The sequence below is a fragment of the Meriones unguiculatus genome, chromosome 11, assembly GCF_030254825.1.
Source record: "Meriones unguiculatus strain TT.TT164.6M chromosome 11, Bangor_MerUng_6.1, whole genome shotgun sequence".
Taxonomy (NCBI): domain Eukaryota; kingdom Metazoa; phylum Chordata; class Mammalia; order Rodentia; family Muridae; genus Meriones; species Meriones unguiculatus.
The window spans coordinates 110,104,722-110,131,839 of NC_083359.1; the positions used below are offsets into that span (position 1 = coordinate 110,104,722).

At 46.0% G+C, this 27,118-nt stretch overlaps 1 protein-coding gene across 4 annotated transcripts in view; it reads left to right on the plus strand.

Annotated features, from left to right (window-relative positions):
• Ints7 (integrator complex subunit 7) overlaps window positions 1–27,118 on the plus strand; it is a 50,244-nt gene that overhangs the window by 18,938 nt on the left and 4,188 nt on the right. For all 4 annotated transcript variants that reach the window (XM_021626159.2, XM_060364930.1, XM_021626162.2 and 1 more), the window contains 11 exons: window positions 285–407; window positions 5,830–5,947; window positions 8,348–8,482; window positions 9,781–9,878; window positions 13,464–13,703; window positions 17,097–17,234; window positions 18,332–18,538; window positions 23,598–23,792; window positions 24,184–24,287; window positions 25,491–25,559; window positions 26,668–26,800. In XM_021626159.2, the coding sequence (XP_021481834.1) occupies window positions 285–407; window positions 5,830–5,947; window positions 8,348–8,482; window positions 9,781–9,878; window positions 13,464–13,703; window positions 17,097–17,234; window positions 18,332–18,538; window positions 23,598–23,792; window positions 24,184–24,287; window positions 25,491–25,559; window positions 26,668–26,800 (1,560 nt within the window). The remainder of the gene's footprint in view (window positions 1–284; window positions 408–5,829; window positions 5,948–8,347; window positions 8,483–9,780; window positions 9,879–13,463; window positions 13,704–17,096; window positions 17,235–18,331; window positions 18,539–23,597; window positions 23,793–24,183; window positions 24,288–25,490; window positions 25,560–26,667; window positions 26,801–27,118) is intronic.

Sequence of the window (27,118 nt, forward strand, 5' to 3'; positions counted from 1 at the left end):
GGCATCTGAAGAGTCCAGACTGAACACAGTCATCAGAACACAGAAAGATGGCAGGATCTCGATAGAATACCCTAAATGCCAGGTTCTCTGCTCAAGGCTTACAGGTTTAATGGCACATTTGTGTGTAAGGAGAAAGGTCCAAATCTGAGTCTGTAGGTAACAGTGAGGGCTCTGATCTGCAGGGAGTCCTGGATGTAATCTACCAGACTTGATAAGTAGCACTGGCCCCCACTGACAGTTTCAGGAAGCATGCTGTTGACAGAGGGACTTTGCTGTCTTTGTAGATTCAGCTCCTGTTGCAGTATTTGAAGAGTGACCCCAGGAAAGCAGTGAAGAGGCTTGCTGTTCAGGATCTGAAGCTGCTGGCTAATAAGACACCACACACGTGGAGTAAGGAGAACATTCAGGTACACAGTACATAAGAAGAAGATGCTAATGGCCTGAGCCAGGATGGCACTGTGCTCAGACCAAGTTTCTGCCCCTCACACTTCAAAGTGAGGCTTAAATTTCAACAAATGAAACCTCCAAAGAAGGACTCAAACCAGAGTGACAGCTTTGTAAACTTCTGTCTTGCTGTGTGTATTTCAGTCCATTATCAGACAGTTGAATGTGTGTTCCTCTGAGTGTAAGTGACCTCCAAGGCCAGAAGGCACCAGATCCTTCTGGAGCTGGCCTTAGAGGAAGTTGTGAGACACCCAGTGAGCAGAGCCTAACAAGGTCTTCTGCAAGTTGCTGTCAGCTGCAGAGCCCTCCCTGTAACCTCTACCTCCTCCCACCCGGTGAGCCACGTGTTTGAAAGAGCGTAAAAACAACGGCAGCTCTGAGGCTTAAGTGGTTCTCAACCCGTGGGTCACAACTGCTTTGGGGTCAAACCATCCTTTCACAAGGGTCACCTAAGACCATCGGAACATACGGATATTTACCTTATGATTCATAACTGTAGCAAAATTACAGTTAGGAAGTACAGTGAAAATAAATTTTTGGTTGGAGTCACCACAACATGAAGGACTATATTACAGGGTCACACCATCAGGAAGGTCAAGAACCCCTGCACGGAGACTCCTTGCCTTCCACAGATGGAGTTATCAGGAGGCTCATTTTCTGAAGGGCACAGTAGGAGTTTGAGCTTCTCGATATGACGTGACCAGGGAGATCATGAGCACCTAGCAGCCTTGGTTCCTTGTACAAGCTACACACATAATAGGACGTAAAAGTAGGAGGGGGTCTGAAGGAATACGTGGAGCATGAGAGAGGGTAACGTGAATGTGTAACTGTGGACTTTTCCTTTCCTGGGCTTTGGTACAGGAAAGTTGGGGCTACAAAGTCTTAATAAAGTGAACTGAGTGCTTTCTCTCTCCTGCTCTGTAGCAGCTACGAACAGTCACAGAAGTTTCCTATTTCCTGAGAGCATGTAGTGTGCTCTAAGTCCACCTGAGTCAGAACTTTCTCCAGGAAGTGTCCTGAGAGCACTTCCCGTTACTGTGGTCGCTGCTGGAGTCTGTTGGATGTTCTTGGCATGAAGTCATCTCTCTTCAATATGTGTTTCAGTTTATAGTACATTTGCTGTGTTCCAAATCCTGTAGATCAGTGTGTGTCCTGTTGCCTCCTTTCTTTCTGGCTGTGTTGTTTGGACAGTGCTGGGCGTGGATTCAGCACGCACCCCCAGTGCCTGCACTGCCAGAAACTTGGCTTTCTTGTGCTTCTCAACTGTGTTATTTTCATTCTTCTTGCTTAATAATGAAAATACTTAACACTGTTAATCTCCTGTTTCACAGATTGTCCATATCCCATAAATTATTATATAATGTTAGCATTGCCATTAATTAATTTGCAATGTATTTTTAAAAGATTTATATGTGCTATAATTTATTTACAGAAACTTTCTGGGTCCAATTTACTGGCTTTTAACTGATTTCTCTAACTGTCACAAACTGAAATACAGGACATTTTTCCCCCACTCTAAAACTTCCTCAGAGCTGTCTAAAGCCAGTCTTTCTCCAATTTATAATACCCAGCTTGATTTCTGCCCCTCTAATTGTGTTTTATGGAGCTAGGCAGATGGCTCTGTTCATAAAAGCAGTTGCTTTGCAAGCCTGATAACCTGAGTTCAGTCCCCAGAAGCACATAAAGGTGGAAGGAGAGAGCGGACTTCACCAAATTGACCTCTGGCCTCGTATGTGTGCCATACACACACACACACACACACACACACACACACACCATAAAATTAAAACAATTTTATTATATAGACTATATAAATGGGATTATAAGAAATGTAGCTTTTTAAAAATACATGTTTCTTGGGGCAGGATGGGAGGTTCATATGTGTGGCATGAATGTGGAGGTCAGAGGAGAACTTGCAGCGATTGAGTTTTCTGCTCCACCGTGTGGGTTCTGGGCTTGAACTCAGGCTGTCAGTCGTGGTGGCAGGTGCCCTTACTTCCAAGCCATCCCACCAGCTCTGATTGTGATCTTTTTATAATGTTTCTGGAACGCATCCCTGGTAGCCAGTCCCACTCAGGCTGGAAAAGAAACCTGTATTTAGAGACTCACACAAAGGACAGCAAATTGGGAGTTAGCAAGAACAGTGAGAGTGGAAACTCCGTGTGAAGAGGTTTGTTGGCCCCTTTGTGGATGCTAAAAGTGAAGCATGTTTCATACTGACAGGTGGGGAGGTAGCGTCTCCAGGTGCTTCATGATTTGCTCCTGAAGCCTTTTTATCAGTGTACTTACTGAGACCATGGTGTTTGATAACATGCTACAATGGCAGAGCCTATCATAATATTGTAATTTTATCACAGCATAATATCTTCTCAGGTTTGGTTCAGTTTTCCAAATGGTAAAATTCTTTTTAAAAATTTATCATTTTTAGACCAGATGCAGTGGCTCACATTTTTAATCCCTGCGCTAAAAAAGCAGAGGAGGCAGATCTCTGAGTTCCAGGCCAGCTTGGTCTACAGAGCAAGTTCAAGGACAGCCAGACTTGTGACGTGGTCCGAGTCCTGTGCATCTTAGATTCCAAATGTCTAATGGCTGCTGCTGGTTGGATTCCATGCCCCCCCTCTGTGTCCTCTCAAATTGGCTTCTCTTGTCCCCCACAGATTGCTACTCTGCGTTAGTGGGCTCAGCATCTGGCTTGATGTTTTGTAATATTAATGAATCTTTCGTGTTCGTCCTGTTTTCTGAGGTAGTCAGTGTAGAGTGCACGAGTGGCCATGCCCACGGCCCTAGATTAAATTGGAACCACTGCCCTCCTCAAAGCCCAGATGCCTCTCGTCTCTCCCCGGAGTCTGCAGTGGTCTTCCCCCGAGGCCTGGGCCGCGGCCTGAGGTGCAGGTTGTCTAAGCCTCACTCTGTTGACTCTCCTCTTCCATCGCCAGGTTAGGGTTACTGGGCAGGCGCCACTCCCCTCCGAGTCTTCTGTGCTTTTCAGTCTGGACGTTTTCCTGCCTAACTCCTAAGGCTCTCCACAGTTCCACCCAGCCTCCTGGCTCTTAGTGTTGACGCATTCACCATTTCTGTTAGGCACAGCGAGCACTGCACCTTCTGCTGTAACTGTCAGCATTGTGTGCTCACCATGGCTGCCTTCCTGTCCCACTAACAGCAACCTGCTGCAGCTTCTTAATCCTCTGCCCGTGGCAGTAGCTGCTGCATTTGATGCAGTTGTGGAAGTAGGTTTTTCTTGTGGTTGAAAAACTCTGGCCATAATTCCCAGAGTTCAAGCTGGACTGTGAGTGAAGCACACGATTCTTCTCGTGGGCTTCCTCTGCAGAAGTGATGACTGAATGTCAGTGTCTCCATCAGCATGCAAGGAGGCGTTTGCTGTGTTCCCTGTAAGGGTGAGAAGACTGTGTGCGCTCTGAAGCTTTGTCACATGACTGTCTACTCTGGAGAGCATTCCTTGTTGGCAGACAATGGCACATTCTCCCTAGCTGGGTTCCAGTTTCCCTGGTAGCTCTTAAAGTCATTTCCAGTGCTCTGCCCGTCTGCCGTCGGCACGGGAACAGTGTCAGTCACCTTTGTAAACATGAGCTTCCAAAGAGGAGTTGGTAGGTCCAGTGACATTTATTTTAGTATCTTTAATTTGAAAAGTATAGATGATTTTAAATACCTGATTTAATTAGGTTTTTATAAAGTTGCCTGTACCAGTTTTCACTGGATTTTGCTTGTTATTAGCCGGAACCTCGTGTGCACGTTCTAGCCTGTTACTCATCTTATGAGATGCAGTTTTGTCGGGTTTTTACTTTTTGTTTTTCCATATTGACTATTTTTGTTGTGGGGAAGGGTCAAAACAGACTCTGGTCCAGCCCAGGCTGTCCTAAGAGGGACTAGATCTTGTTGAGATTGACATGCGCTTCTGACCCTCCTGCCTCCACCTCCCAAGTGCTGGGATCACAGGTGTGTGCCACCACGCCTGATTTAGGTGGTGTAGGGATGGACCCTGGGCCTCGTGCAGGCTAAGCTGCATGCCAAGCTCTGCCAGTGGACTTGTATCAGCCTACTCCATATTGATTTTTTTTTATTTAATTTTATTTTTTGAGGGGTCTCTCTATAGCCCTGGTTGTTCTGGAACTCACTGTGTAGACCAAGCTGATCTCAGACTCAACAGAGATCCATCTGCCTCTGCCTCCCTTGCACCATAGCACTGTCATCGTATTGACTCTTAACACTTTTTAGAGTTGTATTCTTTATTAACTGTAAGAAAAGAAACAGGGATTTAACTTTATTATAGCTGGATGACTGGCTCAAGGTTGTACTTTGAGCTTACGGGATTTCTGATTTGAAATGTCATTAGCGTGGTTTAAATTCTAGTACATATTTACATTTATTTCTTGCCAGAACTTTTCTGGATTAAAAAAAAAAAAAAATCCATGCCATGTGTGGTGTCACCTGCCTTGATCCCAGCACTCAGGAAGCAGAGGCAGGCAGATCTCTGTGAGTTCAAGGCCACCCTGGTCTACAGAGTGAGATCTAGGACAGCCAGGACTATGTAGAGAAACCCTGTCTCGAAAAAGAAAAAAAGTGTGCTTGTGCGTGCATGCATGTGTATGTATTACCACATAATATATGTAATTATATGTTCTGAATTAAATCTCTCCAAATCCTGTTAGTGGTTTTATTGAGATCTTACTGCATGTATTATTTCTAAAATTTTTATTTTAATTTTCCCCTCTAAGTTAGTTTAATTCAACAAGACAGTTGTCTTATGGTACAGGCTCACATTACCCAGAAAGCAGTAGAGGCCTTGTGCTCTGAGCACATGCTCCTAGTCCACTGCAGTGAAAAAAGATCCACCTCGAGTTTGTGCTGTGCTCAGGCCACTGCAGTCTGTGGGGTGACCTCAGGCCAGAGGCCTGCAGGTCTTACATGTGCTGAATTACCGAGAAGGTCACACCCGTACCCAGTTCCCCTTCATGGGTAATTCACGTTGGTATAGCACGTCTGTGGTGAGGGCCCAGCATGGAGCGGGAGTCAGAATGCAGTGTGTGCGTGTAGAATCTGACCCGAGTCTGAGCCTCAGTGCTGAGAACGTGTGGTGAGAGAGTGCGTGAACTGAGAGCGATGCACTGTCCTCGTTCCCACACTCTGGATGGCTCTGGGTTTTACCCGAGGCCTTTTATCTGCTCTAGAACCCCACATCACATCTGGTTACCATGTCTTCAGAGGCTCCTCCAAGGGGTCTGATAGTTTGACCTGTTTTGTTTTTCATCATGGAAAGAATACATTGTTGTTTTTTTTTTATGCTAATAAACTGAGGTAAATTTGATAATATGGAAATATGTGTGTTGATGTGTCACATTCTGTGTTCATCTCTCCTCTGCATTTCAGGCACTCTGTGAATGTGCCCTCCAGACTCCTTATGACAGCTTGAAGCTAGGGATGCTGTCTGTCCTTGCCACGCTGTCCGGGACCATCGCCATTAAACATTACTTCAGTGTGGCTCCAGGTGAGGCGGAGGTGACGTGAGGACTCCTGTGTCTGTGTTCCTGTCTCAGGCTGTTTTCTTCGGTGACCTGTGGTGTGTACTGGTGATGTGTTTGAGGACGGCTTCTTAGTGCCGTCGATAGAACTGGCCTGTAGCTCCTGGGGACAAGCCAGCTTATCTGGTAGACTTTTAATGAAAGTTTTGTTACGTCTCTGTTGCTGCCTTCTACAATCAGTTAATTTGAATTAAATAATTCTAGTATATATGGATTTGTTCTTTTCGTGACCACTTGGCATGAGTATATTGGGTAAAGGAAATTTCTGCCATGTGTCTTGATAGGAACTACAAAGCATGATGTTTCTATCGCTCTCTTAATACTGTACGTCTCCCTTGCCGTGAGGGTCCACATGTAGTCTAATGGTTTCCGTGACAGACTGAATTGAGGGCCAATAATAAATCCCGAATATGCGAGAATCCATTGTGGTGATAGAACAGTTGTAGATGGCACTGCCCCAGAGGCTGTGTGTCACAACTGGTCCCCGTGGTGTCTGTGTAAGCTGTGACCTAGAACCAAAAGTGAGGCCACAGTGTGTTCGCCTGATCACATATGGGTCTGGGGCTTTGATCTGCGCTGTTCTTCGGCCTCCTTCCAAGGTTAGGAAACCTTAGTGTTGCCCTCTTTCTGGTAATCCCTTGTGCTGCTCGTTATATGTTACCTGTTCTCTATAACAAGCTTTTCAAGATTTTGTGGCTGAAACTATGACTTCTCTTTGCTCATGTTTGTCATTCAGCAGTTTTAATTGGGTTCTGGTCTTTAGAGGTCGCTCCTGGCTGCAGTCCTCTAGAGCTTTGACCAGAACTGGCTAAGGTCACCCATTCATCAGTTGTGTGATGGCACATGTATTTAACCCCAGCATGTGGGAGGCCGAGGAGCTCTTTGAGTTCCAGTACAGCCGGGAACAGAGAGACTGTCTGGCAAAAAAAAAAAAAAAAAAAAAAAAAAAAAGTAATAAATAAAGAAGAAAAATGAGGATTTAAAAAATCTTATGCCTTAAAAGCATGATATTGGTCAATATCTACAAGTCCTGATGGTGTATAAAATTTCAGATTGCACTGATGTGCATAAATGGAGATACTGTTACACAAGGCATTTTCTAAAAAGTCAGCAATAAGCTTATGCTGATTTGTGAGATTTGGAGAAATTACTGTTTTCTTTGGGCTTTTCTGCTCCCTTCCCAACAAATTTCTTATAGTATATTCTAATAGAGGAAAAAAATGTGAAGTTATAAAACATCATGTGAGCAAGAAAAGTAGTGGCTACACCCTAGGAGTTCATTTTTCCACAGTTCTGAAAAAATTGGTTGTGTAGTTTCAGCTTTGTAATGTTTTGTCCATCGTAAAACACAAAGATGTCACCTAACAGGTGTTGTCACATCTAAACAGCACTCAGCAGATGGTTCTGTATGTTACCATCGTGGCTCCTGCCTGTTGTGTTTTCAGCAGTGTTGACTTCATGCTCAAGGATTAAGGTCTTCTTGGTGAGACAGACAGGTTGAAGTGGACAGGAGTTGTAAGAGGAGCAAAAAAGGCAGAGATCAGCTGGGTGTGGTGCCTCATGCCTGTAACCCCAGCACTCAGGGAGGCAGAGGCACGCAGATCTCTGAGTTTGAGGCCAGCCTGGTCTACAAAGTGAGTTCAGGACAGCCAAGGGCTGCACAGAGAAACCCTATGTAACTGGGGGGGTGGGGGGGCAGAGCTCTGATTGTTCCTGAGGCTCACACACTGGAGTCGGGAGCCTGTCTCCTATAAATGAAGGCCTTACCTCACAGACTTGGAAATCTGTTTTAAGAATACTGTAGAAGAGTGCTGAGTGGTCAACTAGTTTTATGACCATGATGATGGGCTACGAAAAGCCTTGTACTGGTTTCTTTTGTAAAAATAGTTAATTCCCTGAATCCAGTACCCTTGATAGCTGCGTGTTCATGGATTCTTATGTGAACCTTTTGAGGTATAGCGTCAGCTGTTTGGGGCAGGAAGGAGCAAGCAATGTGTTCTTCTTTGACCTTGCTTTATCTGACAAGGATGACAGTGGCGTCATCCATTTGGATGGGAATCCATCAACTCCTGAAGTGCAGCGTATAGTTGTCTTGGCTTCTGCACTGTTTATCAGCAATTTTCAGTAATGTTTTTATGGAGAAAGGCCTAGATTGATTTTAAAATTCAGTCATTGAAAAATGGGATGGCACCCCAACCAAGGAGGAAGAAATGGTGGTGCTGTATTTTCAGTGGAGTCAGGTAGAAAATATTGTTACTCTACGAGAGATTTTCTCATAAAACTAAGAACACTGAGCCTCCAAGCTGAACTGCTTTCTTGAACCATATGAATGAATTGTGATGTGTTGCTTTTCTATGCTTGTTTAGGAAATGTAGGTTCTTCTCCCAGTTCTTCTGATTTAGTCAAATTAGCCCAAGAGTGCTGTTACCACAGCAACAGGGGCATCGCAGCTCATGGAGTGAGAGTACTGACGAATATAACTGTGTCTTGTCAAGAAAAAGGTAAGTGTGCACAGGACTGGCTCCTTCCTGTGGCTCTTGAGAGCAGTGTGAACAGACCTCTGTGGCTGGGCAGCCCAGTCCCTCGTTTTTAGCCGGTGTGCACTGATCTGCAGTTGCATCCATCTACAATGTCTTACGGCCGCCTAGTTTGTGTGGAGCCCGGCTGACGTGACTGTGGAGGTGCAGTGTCTCCTGGGCATTGTCAGTTCCCCCTCTGTTCACTGTGCTGTGTGCGGTGCGGGGACAGACGGCCTGCATGAGACAGGCACTTCCCTCTCACGCAGCTTAGCCATGCGCTCACAGAGCAGGTGCTCCTATTTAGTGGTGCCTGAGCTGCCAGGAGCATGCTTTTAGAGTTTCTTAGCCTGCATCTCTAGATACATGTAACATTGAGCTGACCTGCACAAACAGGGAGGAGGCATTTTAGTATCTACATTAGTATTCTGACATCTTTAAGTGAAGGCTTGAAAATTTTCATGCCTGCATTCAAGAACGGGAAGTGCGCTTTGACCAGTCTATCTGCCTCAGTGTTCATGTTGCCCCAAGCTCAGCAGTCCTCCTCAGCACTGTGTCCCCCGCACCTCGTGTTTCTGTACTGTTTGCCAAGGTCCTACAGTAAACTGGGGAAACTGTCTCAAAGTAGACATTCGATTGATTTGAACACTTGAGCCTAGTTTTAAAACAAACAAACAAAACAAAAAACATTTCTTGCATGTGTGATGGGAAACTGCTGTGTGTTCTCAGTGACCTAAGTTACTTGTGGTGTTTACAGTCCCAGGGTCCTCCAGGCGTCTGACAGTACAGTGCTGCAGCTGCAGGACATACCCAGAGCTTGCTGGTCCTCCATAAGAGAGGCTGTTAGATCACTGGAGAACGCACCTGCGTAGTCTGTGTCTGACAGAGCCCGGTGTTGTGCTCCTGCTGTTTTTCTTAACCACTGAGCCATCTCTCCAGCGCCCCTAGTATTTTTGCTAGCTGAGCTGATAGTAATAGTTCAGTTTTTCTTCATAGCTTCGTGACTTTACCTGTTGATTTAATGTGAGTACTTTATATATCTTCAATAATGTGGAGTTAAAGAAGGTATCTGAAGAGAGCCTTTATGTTTCAGAAATCCTGCATGTGATTTTAGAAGGTCATTTTTTAAAGTTTTCATATACAGTGCTCATATTTTGATTGTTCTTTCCCCCTCTCGAGGAAAGTTAGATTTGCATGTTTGTCTTCACCATTAGGCTTGATGTCTTCTCTCTGCGTGTGCTAATCTTCCCCTGACCACCCTAAAGCCTACTGTTTTCTTCCAGATCTTTTGTCGCTGGAGCAAGATGCTGTCTTCGGCCTGGAGTCCCTTCTGGTGCTGTGTAGTCAGGACGACAGTCCGGGCGCTCAGTCCACAGTGAAGGTGAAGACACCACTCACTCGACTCCTGTTTCCATAGCCTAAAGTGATTCCTAGCGCAGGCCTTCCCCTCTACCGTTGCTCCCCAGTTAAAAGGCAAACTCAGCCAGGGACAAAGTGTGAGGGTTAGCTAGAGGTGTCCCTGCTGTGACACAGTAGGCCCTAGACTTAGCCCACAGGCAGTAGCTTTTCATCCCCTGGCTTAAACATTTGCCCTTGACATTCACTTTAAAAATTGTCACATTGTAGCTCAGGCTGGCCTGGGATTACCCTGAAGTGTGTAGCCCAGGATTTCCTCAAAATGGAAAGAATTCTTCCACACTGCCCTCCTGAGTGTTGGGACTACAAACATGTACTACTGTGTCCAACTTGGTAAACTGGCCTTTCAACTGGTAATATTCTAAGAGGAAAACAAAATAGAGGTCAGAGGCTTGGGATGTTTTTGCTGAGCTATGTTTATTAAGGTGCTGTGGCCTCCTCTGGTGGTCACTGGCAGTATAAACAGCAGAGCTCTTGACGCTCTCAATCTGCGATAACCTTGAATTGAGGGTGAAATAAAAACCTGATAAAATTACTAGGTATTGATGTCTCAGTATTTACCAATTTTTGGAGTATAGAAGTTTTAGTTCCTAAGCAAAGGGAAAACCTGTGGATAAGAATTTTCACCTTCAGGTGCTGTGGAGATGGCTCAGCAGTTAGTGTTTGCTTTGCTGTGCAAGACGGAAGGCAGATCCCAGAGTGTGTGTGTGTGTGTGTGTGTGTGTGAACACCGGGTGGATGTGGTAGCCCTGTGACCCCAGCTCTGGGGATAGAAACAACGGACTTGCAGCAAGCTGGCTAGCAAAGCAGCTGTGTCCAGAAGCTCTGGGCCAGAGAGGGAAGGGGGGAGGGAGACACGAGGTGGGGGGAGGGAGAATGCCACAAAGAGAAGGTGGAAGAGCCAGTGAGGAAGATCCCTAGGGAGTCGCTTAACTGCAGGCACACATGCAGACACACATTGCAGACACATACATGTGAAAAGAGGAAAGGGTTTCTGTTTTTAAAGAATTTACACCTTCAGTCCAGCAGTCCAGTACTGTTGGACTTCCGGACAGAGGCAGGATGTTAGGAGTTGGAGGTTGGCCTGGCTGTCAGTTAGTTTAGGTCTCCCAGACTACATGGTAAGACTCTTCGTTGTTGCTACTTATTTTGAGATTCTAATATAATTACATTATTTCTTCCTTCCCTTTCCTCCTTCCAGACCTTCTCATATACTAATTCCTGTTCTCATTCAGATTTATGACCTCTGTTTTTCCTTAATTGTCACATGCGTGCATATATATATTCCTAAATACATCAATGCTACCTGCTACCTGTATTGTTCTGCATCGTATTACTGTATGGCTCTTTTCCGGGCTGACCAGTCCGTGTGCTTGTCCCTGGGAAGACTGCCTCTCCCACTCTCAGTTCCTTTAGGTGCCTGTGTTCTTTCTGTAGAGTTTAGGCCTCTTGGGCTTTCCCCTCCTCGTGTTATGTCTGTTGTTGTTGTTGTTGTTCAGGCCATATTTAGGGAGATGTGTTGGTGAGATTTTAAGGATGTAGTTCCTGACATTTTTAGGAGACACATTCTCACAGCAACTCCCTGATCCTGTCACTTTTTAACTGTCATTCTGCCCCTCTTCCATAGTGTTCTGTGAGCCTTAGGTAAGGTGGTTGTAGATATATCCATTAAGACTGGCTCCACAACTCTGCATTTTGAGGGGTAGTTTTTGTTTGTTTTGTTTTTTGGTAATGATCTTTATCTGTTGCAAAGAGACATTTCCTTGATAAAGGATGAGGCCTGTCCGTATCTGTAAATCAAATATTGAAAATGTAGTTAAGGATTATGCCGCTTTAATAAAGTTGTAGGTTTTCCAAGATACATGACTTTTCAAGCCCTGGGGAATTGGCTAGATGTCCAGTGCCAGACATGATTTCCCTCTTGTTGAGAGGGTCTCGGGTCCACGTAGAGAGCTATTGGTTACTGAAAAGGCATATTTGCCACTGTTGCAGCCTTAGGTTTACTGTGTCGTGTTGGTCATTGCTGTGGTTCACTGTGTTGTCACTGAGAAGGACTGTTGGCTGCTTCCATTCTTTGGACACTTGCCTGGAACCGTCTGGTACCGCAAAAGCTAGTTCTCAGGAGCAGGCTTTCAGGTCGTTTCCAGCTCAGGAGCCTCTGGGCAATTACAGATTAAGATTCTGGATTTAGAGTGACTGTGTGAAGAGGCTCGGGAAGGTTCCAGGTAGACACTCTTCTGTCTGCAGTAAGATGTTTCAGCAAGGAACTGTAGTGCCAGGCCAGGGCAGGAAAGCCCTCGCTGTAAACGTGGGAGCAGAGCTAGTGAGAGCAGAGTTGAGAGTGATTGCCTTACGAGTAGAGCCTGGAAGAGCGAGTTCTAGGAATTAGGCGGGATTGTTGAGCCTAAACAAGCAGTATTTACGGACAACTCAGGCCTTTCATGTGCCTTCATGAAAGGATGGTATCTGAATGACTAATGACAGAATGGGAAAGTATAGAGCTGTTAGATCTGCTTGCTAAAGAGCTTGACTTAGTAGGCAGTGCAGAGACAATAGAATTTTAAGGTCGTGCATACAAGCCTCCCGTTGTCCTCATCTGTTGTGTCATATGTGCTCGGCTGTTGAAGATGTGTGTATGTATTTCTTAAAGTGTGTTTCCCTCATATACTTACCAGAAAACTGAGGCTTAGAGGGAGAAAGAAACATGTTCAAAGCTACCTAGCTAATGAGGACAAAGTGATCACCTTTGTGTTTGTCACTGTCACATGTGCGCTCGTCATACAGCTTGCATAGTGTAGTGTGAAGGGAAGACTGGGGAGCCCATTTGTCCTAGAGATTAGAACTAGGGAGATGTGTGTCATCATAGAAGAATGGGAGGGAGCTAATGGTGAGTTTTAGACACATGATCAAAGAATCATTGGGAAAGCAAGAGGCTTCTGTGTTGTTAGTTTCATTAGCTAAGGTAATGGGCAGGTCATAAACTCGGCCTAAGGGAGAAACTGCAGATGTCAGGTTTTAGGTGTCAGTTGAGCAATAAAGGAAAATTGCAAGGATCTTCCTACACTGATGCTCACAAAGTGCAGGTTGAGGGTGTCTGAATCCAGATCGTCGGTAAACTGAGCATGCATTTGCAGAACATGGAGCTTAGAGATGCTCCGTCACCACCCTGAGATCCACCGTGGGGATGAGGAGCCTGGGAGCTGGGTTGGTTCCCATGATTCCATCTGTCTTTTGAATACTCTGACTTGAGTAGCTGGTGTACATTCTGGCCTTGCTTCAAGCATAGTGCGCTTCCTAGTCCTGGTGTGGGTTTAGTGTCTTGTGTTTCTTATGGAGAAAACACTGAGCCTACAAAGAGCATGCCCTTGAATGCCAAAGTTTGTACAAGGTGTCCTCCTTTAAAGTTTCCTACGGGACCTTTAAGGTGTAGCCAGTGCATTCTCCACCTCAGCCCTTCTGCACACTAGGGATTGCTACCTCATGCATGCCAGGCAGTCCCTCTATCCATAGCCGCAGCCGCTAACCGGGGTGTTTTCTGTCTGCTGCACAGATCGCTCTCAACTGTATGGTCAAGCTGGCCAAGGGCCGGCCCCATTTGAGCCGGTCGGTGGTTGACACTTTGCTGACTCAACTGCACAGCTCTCAGGATGCGGCCCGGATCCTCATGTGCCACTGCCTGGCGGCCATCGCCATGCAGCTCCCGGTGCTGGGGGACGGAATGCTTGGTGACCTTGTGGAGCTCTACAAGGTGATTGGACGATCAGCCACAGACAAGCAGCAGGAACTTCTGGTAAAGAACTGTGTTTTAAACCTGCTGTAAATGACCCTGGGAGCCGCTCTGCTGGGAGACAACTACATGAGCACTACTGTTCGCCACGGGTTGGAAAGCAGACAGGTTAAAGTGGCCACGTGGGACTAGAGATGGAGGGCTGTGCTACAGCGCCGCCCAGAGTGTGGAAGGCCCTAGCTTCTGCCGTCACAGTGTTGAAAGATGAGACAGTGCCCGTAGCTTTTGTTTGTTTATTTTGTAGTTGTTCTTTTCTGACACGGTCTGACCGGACAGCCCAGGTAGGCAGTCCTCTGGCCCCAGATTGCTGGCTGGGATTGCAGTCATGAATCGCTGTACCTGGCTGCCTGGAGCTTTTTCTAGAAGTTAAACCCCCACTTCACAAGTTAAGTTGCCTGAGCTGCCCAGAATCCCAAAGCTTGTAAGCAGCGTTGGGTTTTTAAGTAAGGACACTCAGCGAACAAAGCTTATGCTAAAATTCCCAGTATCTGAAACACATTTGGTCACAAGCATTTCAAATAGAGGCCCTGAGCCTGTCTCATTTGATTTAGAAGCCATGTCAAATTTAGGCTTAAAACGGTTTTTTTAGCTGAACATGGTAGAACATTTCCTAACATAATCCTAACACTTTGGAAGGTAGAGGGCTAGAGTGTTCAGAGTTAAAGGATAGCCTCAGCTGCATACAAACAAAATACAGTATTGTGAACTTAGAAAATGTGTTTAAAATGCAAAAATGAACATAAACTAGTCCTGGTACAAAGGTAGCTTAGGAAGGAGCAGGAGCAGTGGACGTCTCCAAGGCTGATGAGCATTGTAGAGTACATGAAAGAATAAGGTGTAGGGGAGCAGGTGCCTCCATGGAGATTTGCACGAAGGACTGACACTACTTTATCATGTGTTGTCTCAAACGGTGCCCTGGGAACTCACTGGCAGTGCTCATGGTAGTGACATCATTCAGTGACCACAGTACGGATCAATGATACAGAGACCCATTTAACCAAGTTTGAGGTTTTTTTCCTTTTTTGGAAAATAGATTTTTTTTCCTCACATAATTTATTGTATTTATGGTTTCCCCTCCCTCTATTCCTCTACTACTTTTTCCCTCCAAACTGGATCCATCCCCTTTGTGTTTCTCATTAGAAAACAAACAAGCTTCTAAAGGATAATATAAGATATAAGATAAAAACTAACATATTGGAGTTGGACAAGACAAATAGAAGGAAAAGAGAAGACACAAGAATTAGAGACTCACTGGTTCAAATACTCAGGAATCCCCTAAAAACTCCAGACTGGGAACCGTAGTTATATGCAGAGGGCCTGGTGCAGGCCCGAGACCAGGGCAGGCTGCCTCAGTCTCTCTGAGTTCATACGAGCTTTGATCATGTTGCTTTAGAGGGCTTTGTTTTCTTGGTGCTCTCCTGGCTCTGACATTCCTCTGCCTCCGCTACTGAGAGTTCCCTGAACCCTGAGGGGAAGGATTTGATGGAGACACCCCATGTAGGGCTGAGTGTTTCAAAGTCTCTCACTCTCTGCATAATGTCTTAGCAGTTTTGTTTAGTGAAGTGGCATTTGAACTAATGATCTCTATCCTTTTTATTAGTACTACTAAAGGCAATTTTAAAATGTAAAACATGAGGGTTTTGTTGTGGTTGTTTTGTTTTAATCTAAGAAGGAATACAGTAAAATGTTTGTATCTGTAACTTTGCTGAAAAAAAAATAGTGCTAGGCAAGGCATGCCTTTAATCCCAGCATTAGGGATGCAGAACAAAGGCAGCCTGGACAGCAGAGTCAGTTCTAGGACCATGAGAACCCTATAGACACATGTCTTAAAAGAAAACAGAATTAGCTCAGTAGTTACAGTCTACCCCATCTCCACCCTGTTTTAATTACTTGTTGCTATGACAAGGTAAAGAGCATCTTACCGAGGAGGGCTTTTTGGACTCACACATTTGTCCATCGTGGTGAGGAGGGCGTGGCTAGAGGAGCCTGAGAGGGTGGTCACATGACAGGTGACATCAGGAAGCAGATTGCCTTTTGGAGTGCCCCACTTGTTACCTGCTGGTCAGTCTAGGATCCCCCCCCCTGGGAGGTCAGGATGAGTCACCCCACCTAGTTAAACTGCTCTGGAAACCCTGTTTCAGATGCACCTGAGATGAGAATCCATGATGTCCTGGTCAGGGTTCCCACCGCTGTGACAGAACACCTTGACCAGAGAGCAGCGTGGGGAGGAGGGGTTATTTGGCTTACACTTTCACGGCAGTTCATCATGGGAGGTGAGGAGAAAAAGGAGCAAAATGGGTTTTGTTGACAGTTATTTTCACTTATCATTTTCAAGTCATTAAGCAATTTAATTCGGAGCACTGCTTATAAAGCAGGTAATTAGAGAAAATGATCACAGCTAAAGACAAATGAATTGTATGAATAGGTTAACTCTCCCTTTGTTAACTCCTGGGGAAACAACCTTCTTTTTTTCTTCTTCTTTTTTTTAAATTTTTTATTTTATTTTATTAATTACACTTTATTCGTTTTGTATCCCCCCATAAGCCCCTCCCTCCTCCTCTCCCGATCCCACCCTTCCTCCCCTTTCTGTATGCATGCCCCTCCCCAAGTCCACTGATAGGGGAGGTTCTCCTCTCCTTCTTTCTGATCTTAGTCTATCAGATCCCATCAGGAATGGCTGCATTGTCCTTTTCTGTGAGCTGGTAAGGCTGCTCCCCTCCTCAGGGGGAGGTGATCAAAGAGCAGGCCAATCAGATTATGTCAGAGGCAGTCCCTCTTCCCATTACTATGGAACCCACTTGGACACTGAACTGCCCTGGGCTACATCTGTGCAGGGGTGGAAACAACCTTCTTGAATGTGATTTCACCCTTTCTGTGTGCTGCTCTTGGATAAGCTCAGTACGTGGTCCACAGTAATCTATACAGTGTTTTGCATATTTTAGCTTTGTGTGTGGCGCTGTAAGTCAGCTTTCGTGGTTTGCCTGACTTGCTAGTAATTTATATTGATCTCTGATTCCACTGGTGTATCTCACTATGTGATCTGATCAAAATTCATTTGACTTTAGCTATGATCATTTTCTCTAATTACTTGCTTTACAAGCAGTGCTCTGAGTTAAAAAATGAATTGCTTAAGACTTGAAGATGATAAATAAAATGACAACAGAGAACCCATTTTGCTCCTTTTTCTCGTGCTTATGTAGTGTTTTGCCTTGGTGTGCACACTGGAGCTCTGAGGACAGCTTTAGGAAGCCAGCTCTCCTCCACTGTGTAGCTCTGAGTTGTTGCACCGGGGTCGGCAGGCTTGCCCATGGTTACCCGCTAGGCCGTCTCTCTGGCCTGATACGCTTAATCTTTCATTTTTACCTTGGTCTTTAACATGTCTGTTTTACTTGTTAGGTAAGTTTGGCTACTGTGATTTTTGTAGCGAGCCAGAAAGCCTTGTCTGCGGAGGTGAAGGCAGTCATCAAGCAGCAGCTGGAGAGTGTCTCCAGTGGATGGACTGTGTACCGGATTGCCCGGCAGGCTTCCAGAATGGTATGGCTTCCCTCCCGAGTGGAGGTGCTTGGTGGGACGTCAGGGCACACACCTTACTGGATGTGCTCGCACTCAGAGCCCACAGCACAGGAGGAAGCTGTCTCAGACATGTCATGGCCCTTATAAAAGGAAAGCATGTAATTGGGGTGGTTTCAGGTTAGGCTGTTATCATGATGGCAGAAGGTGTGGCTGCAGACAGGAAGGTACTCAGGAAGTGTCTGAGAGTTTTATATCCTGACCCACAGGCAGCAGGCTGAGAGACCCTGAGCCTGCCATGACTTTCGGGACCACCCCACTGATACATCTACGCCAGCAAGGCCTCACCTTGTCATCCTCGTAACCTCCTCAAGCAGCTCCACTCCTTGGGGACTCAGCGCTCAGACATGAGCCCGTGGGGCCGTTCTCGGGAATTGCTTGTTACTCGTGGGCTCTGAGGGTGGCGAAGGAGACGATCGAGGTTAACTTTCCTCTTGAGTGGTTACTGTGTTCTGCTTGTCAGTGGAATAACTGGTGGCTGTGTGAGTCCGGGCAGAGTTAGCATGACTCCTGCTTTACCCAGGGCCGCTTCCCACAGGCTTTCTTCTCATTCTTTTCTCCAACCTGATCGTTGGATTTCTTTAAGAAATACAAAGTGTAGTTAGTGCAGAAACCTGGAGCTTTGGTCCGGAGAATAGTGTGTGAGGAGCCAGGCTCTGCTGGGGAAGGTGCCACTTTGTGTCATCTCCCAAAGGGGACCATGAGCTGGACTGCTCTGTGCACAGCGTGCCATGCTGGCACTGCAGGAGCCTGTGTGTCTCTGCCTCCATGGTGCTCTGCCCCTGGACTTCCCTCTACCTCCTACCAAGCGCCTGCAAAGTGATGCACACATGCTTACCTTGTGTGTTTTAGACTAAAATCCTGCCCTGGGTTACACTCGCTCTACCTAATTTCCTGTGGGAGCTGTTTTAGTAGAGAACTGAGGCGCTCATTCTGTTTTTCTGAAGGAAGGCCTAGACTGCCTCAAGGCCTTCCATAATAGGCGACGGGGTCCGAGACTGGCGCTGGGTTTGTCTTTGATTTGCTCATTGTGGAGCCTCACCTCGAACTCTCTCTCTCAGGGCAACCATGACATGGCCCAAGAGCTCTACCAGAGTTTGCTGACGCAGGTGGCATCAGAGCACTTCTACTTCTGGCTGAATAGTCTGAAGGAGTTCTCACACGCAGAGCAGTGTCTGACTGGGCTGCAGGAGGACAGCTTCAGCTCAGCACTTTCCTGCATTGCTGAGTCTTTGAAATGTTACCACAAAGGGATCGCCTCCTTAACGGTGAGTCCTCTCCCAGTCGTGATTGGTGTGAGATGCTCTCCTCTCACTTTGACAGTTTGTGATACCTGTCACAGCGTCAGATAACACACACACACGGAAATAAAACTCTTGTCAGCATTCTTAGGTGACGAGCTTCTTCCTGCAGATTCTTAGCTGGTAGGATGCTAGCTGGCACAGATCCTCCATCAAGCAAAGGCCCCTCTCCTCCCTCCTGTCCGGCTGCTCGCCCAGAGAAGTTTTTGCAGGGTGTTCTGTAGGTGCTGAGGATTGAACCTGGAGCCATCTGCACGCTGGGTGGATACTCTGTCACAGCATCCCCAGGGATGCTTACTTCATAATAACTTCCTGATGCTGTGACCTTTTAATATAGTCCTCATGTTGGGGTGACCCTAACCATGAAATCATTTTCATTGCTACTTCATAACTAATTTTGCTACTGTTTTGAATCATAAAATGTAAATATCTGTGTTTTCTTATGGTCTTAAGAGGCTCCTGTGAAAGAGTCATTTGACCCCCAAAGGGGTCATGACCCACAGGTTGAAAGCACTGCTTTATACTAAGAAAAAAAATGCTGAAAGTCTTAATGTGCCACTGTTTAACCCTCTGTGTTTTCCGAAACAACAGTCAGTCGCATACAATTCTTATTGTGCCAGGAAAGGATTGCAGAGAGGAAACCCTTAATATATCTTATTTCTTGACATTTTTACCAGTTTCTTGAAATGAGTTGCATCCCTAAATAAGAACTTAATCCCTAAAAAGAGTGTTTTTTTTTATTAGTCAAAAGGTCTTTCTTCTTTGAATGTGAAGAGGTTATGCACTTATTATTAAACATTTTTAAAGTATTGTTACCCAACTAAAAGAATTGTATGTGTTGAGCTGGGGCCTGTTTGCATATGTTTATAACATTTTAAATATTATTAAGGCCAGGCCATTCCAAAAGCAGTGTTTCAAATGAAACTAAGAATGGATGTCATAGAGAGACTAGCTATGCAGACAACTGTGGTACATTTGAAATCATACTAATGGACAGATATTTAAAACAAGAATACATAAAGATCCATCTCACCCCTCACAACCCTGAAGTTCAGGCTAGTCTCTGAGCAGACTCTCTTGCCCACTTCCATTTTAAAGAGCAGCATTGACCGTTCTGGAAAAGGAAGGGTTGTTAGGCTTAGGTTGTCAGGTTGTTAAATCATAGAAATTTTAAAGGTGAGGTTACAGATTGGGATCAGTAAAATTATTTGGTTTTCTAGTTTATGTAGAATGGGAAATAATTAATTGTTCAATGGTAAATGGTGCCAGGCAGCGGCGTGGTGCTCAGCCTCCAGGTCTTCCAGGGGATCTAGCTCTGGTTCCCAGCACTCACAGTGGCTCCAGCCCTGGCACTCCATTTCCAGTGGGTCCAGTGCCTACTGACAAAACCCTTCGTTACATAAAAATATTTTTTTTTTAATCTGCTAGGCAGATAGATTCACATTAAGTGAGGCAGATAGAAGTGGTTTTATGAAGAATCTGTTGAACATTTAGCACTCTTCCGGTTTTATAGTGTCTGTAGTTAATGAGGTTTGCTGGAGAGTAAAGACGGAATCTGCACAGGTAGAGCACATGGCTGACGCATGAGCTCCTTTGTCGTGGACTGGACTTTGTGGATTCAGTGTCCCTGAGGTAGGGCTTTGGGCTGCAGTTTTTCTCCTGAAATGTATTCAGCACATTACAAAAACAAGAGAGAAGTGAGAAGGGTTCAAAATTGTGTGTTTATTATGTTCCTAGTTGTGTGCCAATGGCAGCGCAGTGTTTAATTCCCGGTGCAATGCTTTATAATAGAGGCTTCTTGCTTCCTGGAAATGAAGATTGTGCGTGTGTAGGGCTAGGTCTGAGACTCGCCTGGCAGGTGCCCAGCCCTGGTTCTATCCTTTTTTGCAGTGGGTGGGGATAGGAACACACATACTCTAATTCACAGAGCGAGAAAGTGAGACGGTATGCCCGGTCCTGAGGCAGGGATAGGTATGGGCGTGAATACAGTTTCAGTCCTGCAGTATAAGAATGGTGACTGTGCTTACACAACCAAGCACATATTTAGAAGTAGCTAAGATGACAACTTTGTTACTGTTTTTATCCATCTATCTTCATGCCTTTTTTTTTTTTTTTTCTATTTTAGCCTAATTATATCTGTAACACAAATATGACTGTTTGGTTAGGGGGAAAGGCATGAAAAAAGCAGTGGAGTGGAATGTAGCCTCTGAGGTGGATTAGGACTGCTTTTCCAGAAAGGAAGTTTGTTTTTTCTTTTCCTGGGACTGTGCGACTCTGACTATTGATGGCGGGCGTTCTCTGTCTCTGCTAGCCTGAGAGCCCGTCTAAGCGTTAGCCCAGAGTTGAGAAGAGTGAACCATGTCCCAGTGTCTCCCTGTGACACTGGCAGACTCACACAGTGTAGGCTGTGTCTCCCGACACCCCCACCCCTGTCCTTTAGGAACTGTGACCTGTTAACATTGGCCATGACAAACACTGGTCTTTGCTGTGTTCTGTACTAACGCTGCTTTTCCCTCCCTGTAACACACAAGCTCATCACCTCAGATCATCAGCCGGGCCTTCCCAGCTTCTTCCTGTCATGTTTTAGCGATCACGTTAGAATGTTAATGCCCGGGCCTTTCACTTTTCAGTTACGTAGCCCTGTCACATACACTTACTTGTACTCCCGTCTCTCCTAAAATTGGTAACAAACACTAAGTTGAAAACAGTGAGTAGAGGTGAGAGAGCTGCCCCGCCAGAGGGCCCAGGCTTGTCCCCTAGCACCCACATCAGGTGACTCGCAGTTGCCTGTGACTCAGGGCAGCTAAGTCCCTGTACTGGCCTCAGTGGGGACTGACACGTACATGGTAGACACACACACTAATTTAAAATACTCATTTCAAATTAAACTTATTTCTACTTTGCATGTTTAGCCTGCATGTGTGCCTCTGGATCACAGGCATGCCTAAGGAAGCAAAAGGAGGGTGTCAGAGCCCCCTGAAGCTGGAGGTACAGGTCGTCCTGAGCTGCCACATCGGTGCCAGGAATGCACCTGGGTCATGCGGAAGAGCAGCCAGTGCTGCTGATCTCTGAATCATCTCTCCAGCCCAGGGATACACGTTAGAAATTGCGAGTAACAGCTGAAGAGGCAGAGGAAAGAGAAATCCCTCCTTCCATCTTCCTACAAGAGTAAATCAAACGTGACATTCAAAACAATTGAAATAGTCTCTTTAGTATCTTAAATATGAGCTGTTTTATAGTTAAAACATTGAAAGGATAAAAAAGTTAACATGGGGTCTGGAGAGATGGCTCAGAGGTTAAGAGCACGGGCTGTTCTTCCAGAGGTCCTGAGTTCAATTCCCAGCAACCACATGGTGGCTCACAGCCATCTACAATGGGTCTGATGCCCTCTCCTGGCCTGCCACATATATGCACACAGAACATTGATACATTAAATAAATAAAAATTTAAAAGTCAGTACAGTCAAATACTGAGCATAGTTGATATTTCTCCAGCATACACAGTGCTTCAAGGCTTGTAGGCTTGTAGTTGGAGATGGTGCAGGCAAATGTGTGCTTCCGTGGAGGATCAGGAGCAGCTGTATACACTCTGCTGGTCAGTTACAAAGCAGGTGTGCCACGGAGGATGGCGTGTGCAGCCCGGCTGGATGGGAGTGCGTAACCGGCTCCTGGAACCCAGCTCACATTCCCTGCTTCCCTCTGATAGAATACCGTGAGGTGGTACTAAGAAGCCACACCAGTGTATCTGCAGCAGCCATCTTATGGAGAAATGCTGCTCTACCTGGCATCCGTCTGCTGCTAGATTAGCATAGTTTCAGTGTGTGCTTTTTATTGAAAATAGATTGCTGGCTTCTCTACTAGGATGTTGCGACAGTTGGAGGTTGTGGTAGTTCTCTGCTGTGCTGCTGGGACTTAGTCCACTGTCCACTGTGAACGGCTTCTTCCCTGCTCTTGGAAACTTCTCTCTCGTGCTTCCATCCTTCAGAACCTTCGTGTTCGTGATCATCCACTCTCTGATGTTCTCTTTTTCTGCAGCGTCAGCTCAGAAACTCAAGATACTATGCAGTAGAAGGCAGCTTTGGCTCATGGAACTATCTAAAAATGTGTTTCTCCTGCTTGATCTTCTTTTCCTCACAGCCCACAGTTAGCAGTGGTGACAGAAAGTGCAGATTAGGGAGGTAGGGAAGGGTAAGGAGTAGGGAGATGACACTGCCCATACAGCCTCCTGTGATGTCTCACTGAGGGCTTAGCAAGTGACGAGCTCCATGTGGGCAGTGAGGAACCACTGAATGTCAACACCATATTCAGGTTTTCAGGCAGCGCTACCAACAGGGAGCTTCTCTGAGGTCACGTGGTTCTCATGGTGGTTTAGGTATTTGCCTGTCCATGTTATGACTTGTGCATAAACTGACAAGGCATCCTCTGTGGCTTCCAGGAAGATGGATTCCAAGACACATAGGGTGGCATAGCTGTCCCAATCCTTGGGTGCTCAAGTCCCATTATGAAGAAAAGTTCAGATTTACATACACTCCCGCACTCTTCGTGTGCTTTAGATCATCCTAGGTGATGTACAGTCCTAGTGCCACATAACTGCTCTGTGCTGCCATGTTGTGCCAAAGCAGCCTGAGATGTTTTATGGAGAAGAGACGAGACGCAGTCTGTTCGCATTCTGTTCATTTAGTTTTTAAGGCATTTATTAGGGCATTAATAAAAGTAATATGAAAATATTTATTCGCTTTTCCCCCATGCTCCCTTCCCTACCCCTCAGGAAAGGAGAGCTTGTCAAGCCGCGTCAGGACTGAGTGGCTCCTCTTCCCCTCAGAGACTCGCAGCCAAACATTGGGCAAAGTGTAGGGAGTCGTGTGGAAAAGTGAAGGGGTGGATAGAAGGACCTGAGGTGGCGGAGCTCCAAAAAGGCCAACAAAACCAAGTCCTCAGTGCATTGTTTTCCTGAGCAGTTTTTAATTCGGCTTGGTTGAATCAAAAGAGGCAGGGTACTCGGTGTAAAACCTCTTTCTTTATTCCAGGCCGCCAGCACACCACTGAATCCTCTAAGCTTTCAGTGTGAATTTGTAAAACTCAGGATTGATCTTCTCCAAGCCTTCTCGCAACTCATTTGTACTTGTAACAGCCTGAAGACAAGCCCTCCCCCTGCCATCGCCACAACAATCGCCATGACCTTAGGAAATGATCTTCAGAGGTGCGGCCGGATCTCCAATCAGGCATGTCTCAATTTCTCCCCATCATGGATATTGTGAAGAGAAAGGTTGTACAAATTAAAATCAATGGTTTGTGTCAAATACCTACTCACCTGTATAGCTAAATTGAATGCTGTGTTATTTCAACAGCCCCAGCAAGAACGGAATGACACTGAACAGCTGGAAACATCTGTAACAGTGTTAGGTACCTTAGTAAGACTTTCAGACACTAAAATGCAGGTGTCTTTCTAGATAGCACAAGTAAATTACTAAGCCCTGTGAACACTGATAATCTCATTAGCCATCTCTGTTGATTTAATGTGATAAAGGTATGAGAAGGACAGCTCAACTTTTATTTGAACTGTTATCGAGGGCAAGTTTCCTGTGCTTTAATCTGTGTTTCCCCTCTTTGTAGATGAAGCAGTCCATGGACGAATTCCGAAGCCTTGCTTCCCGGTACCGAGATCTCTATCAGGCTTCCTTTGACGCTGACTCGGCAACTCTGAGGAACGTAGCGCTGTATCCTGTATTGCTCAGAATTCATTGTTCTTGGGAAGCCTTCGCCGTTATTTAGAGTAAATTTGTTCAACTAAAACACATTAAATAATCCTCATATTTAGTGATTTCCTCCTTTAAAATTTAGGAGGAGCAAAATTACTTTTCTCTCTCTCTCTCTCGTTTTAGTTTTTCAAGACAGGGTTCCCCTGTGTATTCCTGGCTATCCTGTAACACACTGTATAGACCAGGCTGGCCTGAAACTCAGATCTACCTGCCTCTGCTTCCCAAGTGCTGGCATCAAAGCATCTTAGCTCCAGCCCTTTCTTGGGGCACTGCTACAGCTGTCCATCAACCCCCTGAAGCTATCTTATTTATTAATCTTATGTATTTCTTATTAGCGCCTTCCAGTCTCACTGCTCTGAGGCTGTCAGGCTTGTGAGTAGGTTCTTGGAATTTTGGTTTGTCGACTGATTGAAGCCTAATGAATGCTCTGGGTGTGCTGCCATACAGGTGTGTGCATGCAGGCAAGTGTGCATGCAGCTTTGTGTCTGCACAAAACAGTAGGGAGGGCAGACTGCTTGAGTCACAGCTGAGGAGCCAGCCAAAGAAATTTCCTCAGCTGGTTACCCTCTCTTCCTCCTCCTTGTCCCTTCACCCCTTCTCTTCCTCTCTCCTCCCTCCTTCCTTCCCTGTGTCAATGAAACTTAGTTGTTTCCTTGTTTGTAACTCCCATGAGGTATTGCTGTACCTAAGGTGAAAATCAGCAGAGGTGCGGTGGGCATGAAGAAGCATGCCTGTGGCCCTAGCCACGTGGGAGGCTGAGGCAGGAAAATTTTGAGTTCAGGGCCCTTCTTGGCAACTTCTGAAAAATTTTGATTTTCTATTTCTATTTTAGTGTTTTAAGGCAAGGTCTCTGTGTATTCCTGGCTGTTCTAGGACCAGGCTGGCCTCAAACTCAGAGATCCTTCTGAGTACTAGAATCAAAGGTGTGTGCCACCATGCCCGGTTCTCCAGATTTTATGAAAGCAATTTAAATGGGTGTTGATGGTTTTGTACGGGGTCCTGAAACACCCTGCCTGGGACAGGATGTAAATCTAAACAGTGTGTATCCCTTATGAGCAAGCATGGGGGTGGGGGGAAGGCATGCAGACTGTAAAAGGGCTGACTATCAGTACTCAGACAGGAAATGGCCTCATGCTTACACATGTGACCTTAACATGCCAGACAGCAGCAGAGCTGCCTGCTGATAGCCCATGCCATAGAAGCCCTGGTTCTGGACCCAGAATCAGCAAAGTAAGTTGAATCACACTTTCTTTATAAAGTTTCAAAAGCTCTTACCTGATTGTCGCAACAGTGTCCTGGAAAGAAAAGAAAACCAAAGTGTTCTTCCTGGTTGCCTCGGGTCACGGGGCTAGGACAAAAAGATGTGGCGGGTGCTCTTCCCTCTGCATGTACATCATTGACCTAGAAAGACAACGGAGAAAGGATTGTTTAAATAGAGCACTTTCTTGTATAATTAAGCTTTGGTAGGGAAATTTAGTTAGTAACTCCAAGCTAAACTTGAGTTTCTGGTTTCCCAAACCCAAAGCTACTCCTCATTTGCTTTATTAAAATTCTTTCCCTTCCCCCAACAACTGATTGTTTAGAACAGTTGTACTCGATAAGGAAGAGCGGGAGAGCAGTGTGTGGAGTGCCGCCCCTCGGGTCACCCTGTCTGAAGCCAGGGAAGCCTGTCTTCGAGCAGGCTTGGCTCCCCGAGTGGCCTCTGGCCTAGATCTCTGTCGTCTCCGTGAGGGTGTCAGGCTCAGCTGTACAGCTGTTCTCCCGCTCGCTGCATATAGTGTGGAATAGAACCCTGGAGTCAGGCAGAGGTGAGCACAAGTGCGTTGCCACTGCCGGCTCTGCGAGTCAGCTCCCAGTGAGGCATGGCCGTGCACCAGAGGCACAGTTCCTTCCTCCCAGGCAGCAGGCAAGCATCTAGCATCTAAGCATGTTTTCTAGCATGCTCTGTCCCAGCAGCCCCTGCTCATCTCGGTGCTTTTCACTCTGCATTCACACCATCCCTCCAAGCGTGATGGGGCGCTGAGCTGGTGATTTGTTAGCCTTTCTTGTTGATTCTGTGATGTCATGTAAAGATGTTGCCCACTGGCCCCTTCACCGGTGCCACCTTCCTGTGTGCTGACAAATATAAACCCCTTTGTGAGTAGTTAACAATTTGTAGTCAGATTTGGGGTTAAATTCCAGTTTGTTGCTTATGGTGACATGACTGTAGGCAGATTAACCTTGTCTGGGAGTGGAAGGACTTTTTAAAAGATGAAGTGGGCCGTGACATTCTTAGCCGTGCATGGAGTGTGGAGGGATCACTGCTCGGGTGGACTAGCTGTGCTGGTCTCTGCCTCAGCTTCCAGGAGTGCGGGTGCACGGGAGCCGCCCATGCTGACAGCGAGTACGAGAGGAGGATGATGGCCGTGTACAGTCGTGTCCTAGAGGAGGTGGGGTCGCTCAACCGGAAGTACGCCCCCGTTTCCTACATGGCAAGTAGATTCATTTTATGCGCTCTTTTCGTTGAGGAAGGGGTTTTTTTAATACACCTCTGGCACTTTATCTTTATTTTTTATGAAAACTTCACACAAGGCGGTTAGGACACCCATGGTCTGTGGCTGTGAGTGGGCTTATGTGGTTGGAGCAGCCATTCTGACGCTGCAGCGCCTCTTGCTGTCCTTACGTCTTGACTATTGAGTACATTTTTATGCACTTGCCCATCACATCTCAGGGATGAGGATCAGCACACCATCTCCTGACTGCGTGGTCACACTAACTTAGTAGAGCTTGCTCATGTAGGTGCAGACCAG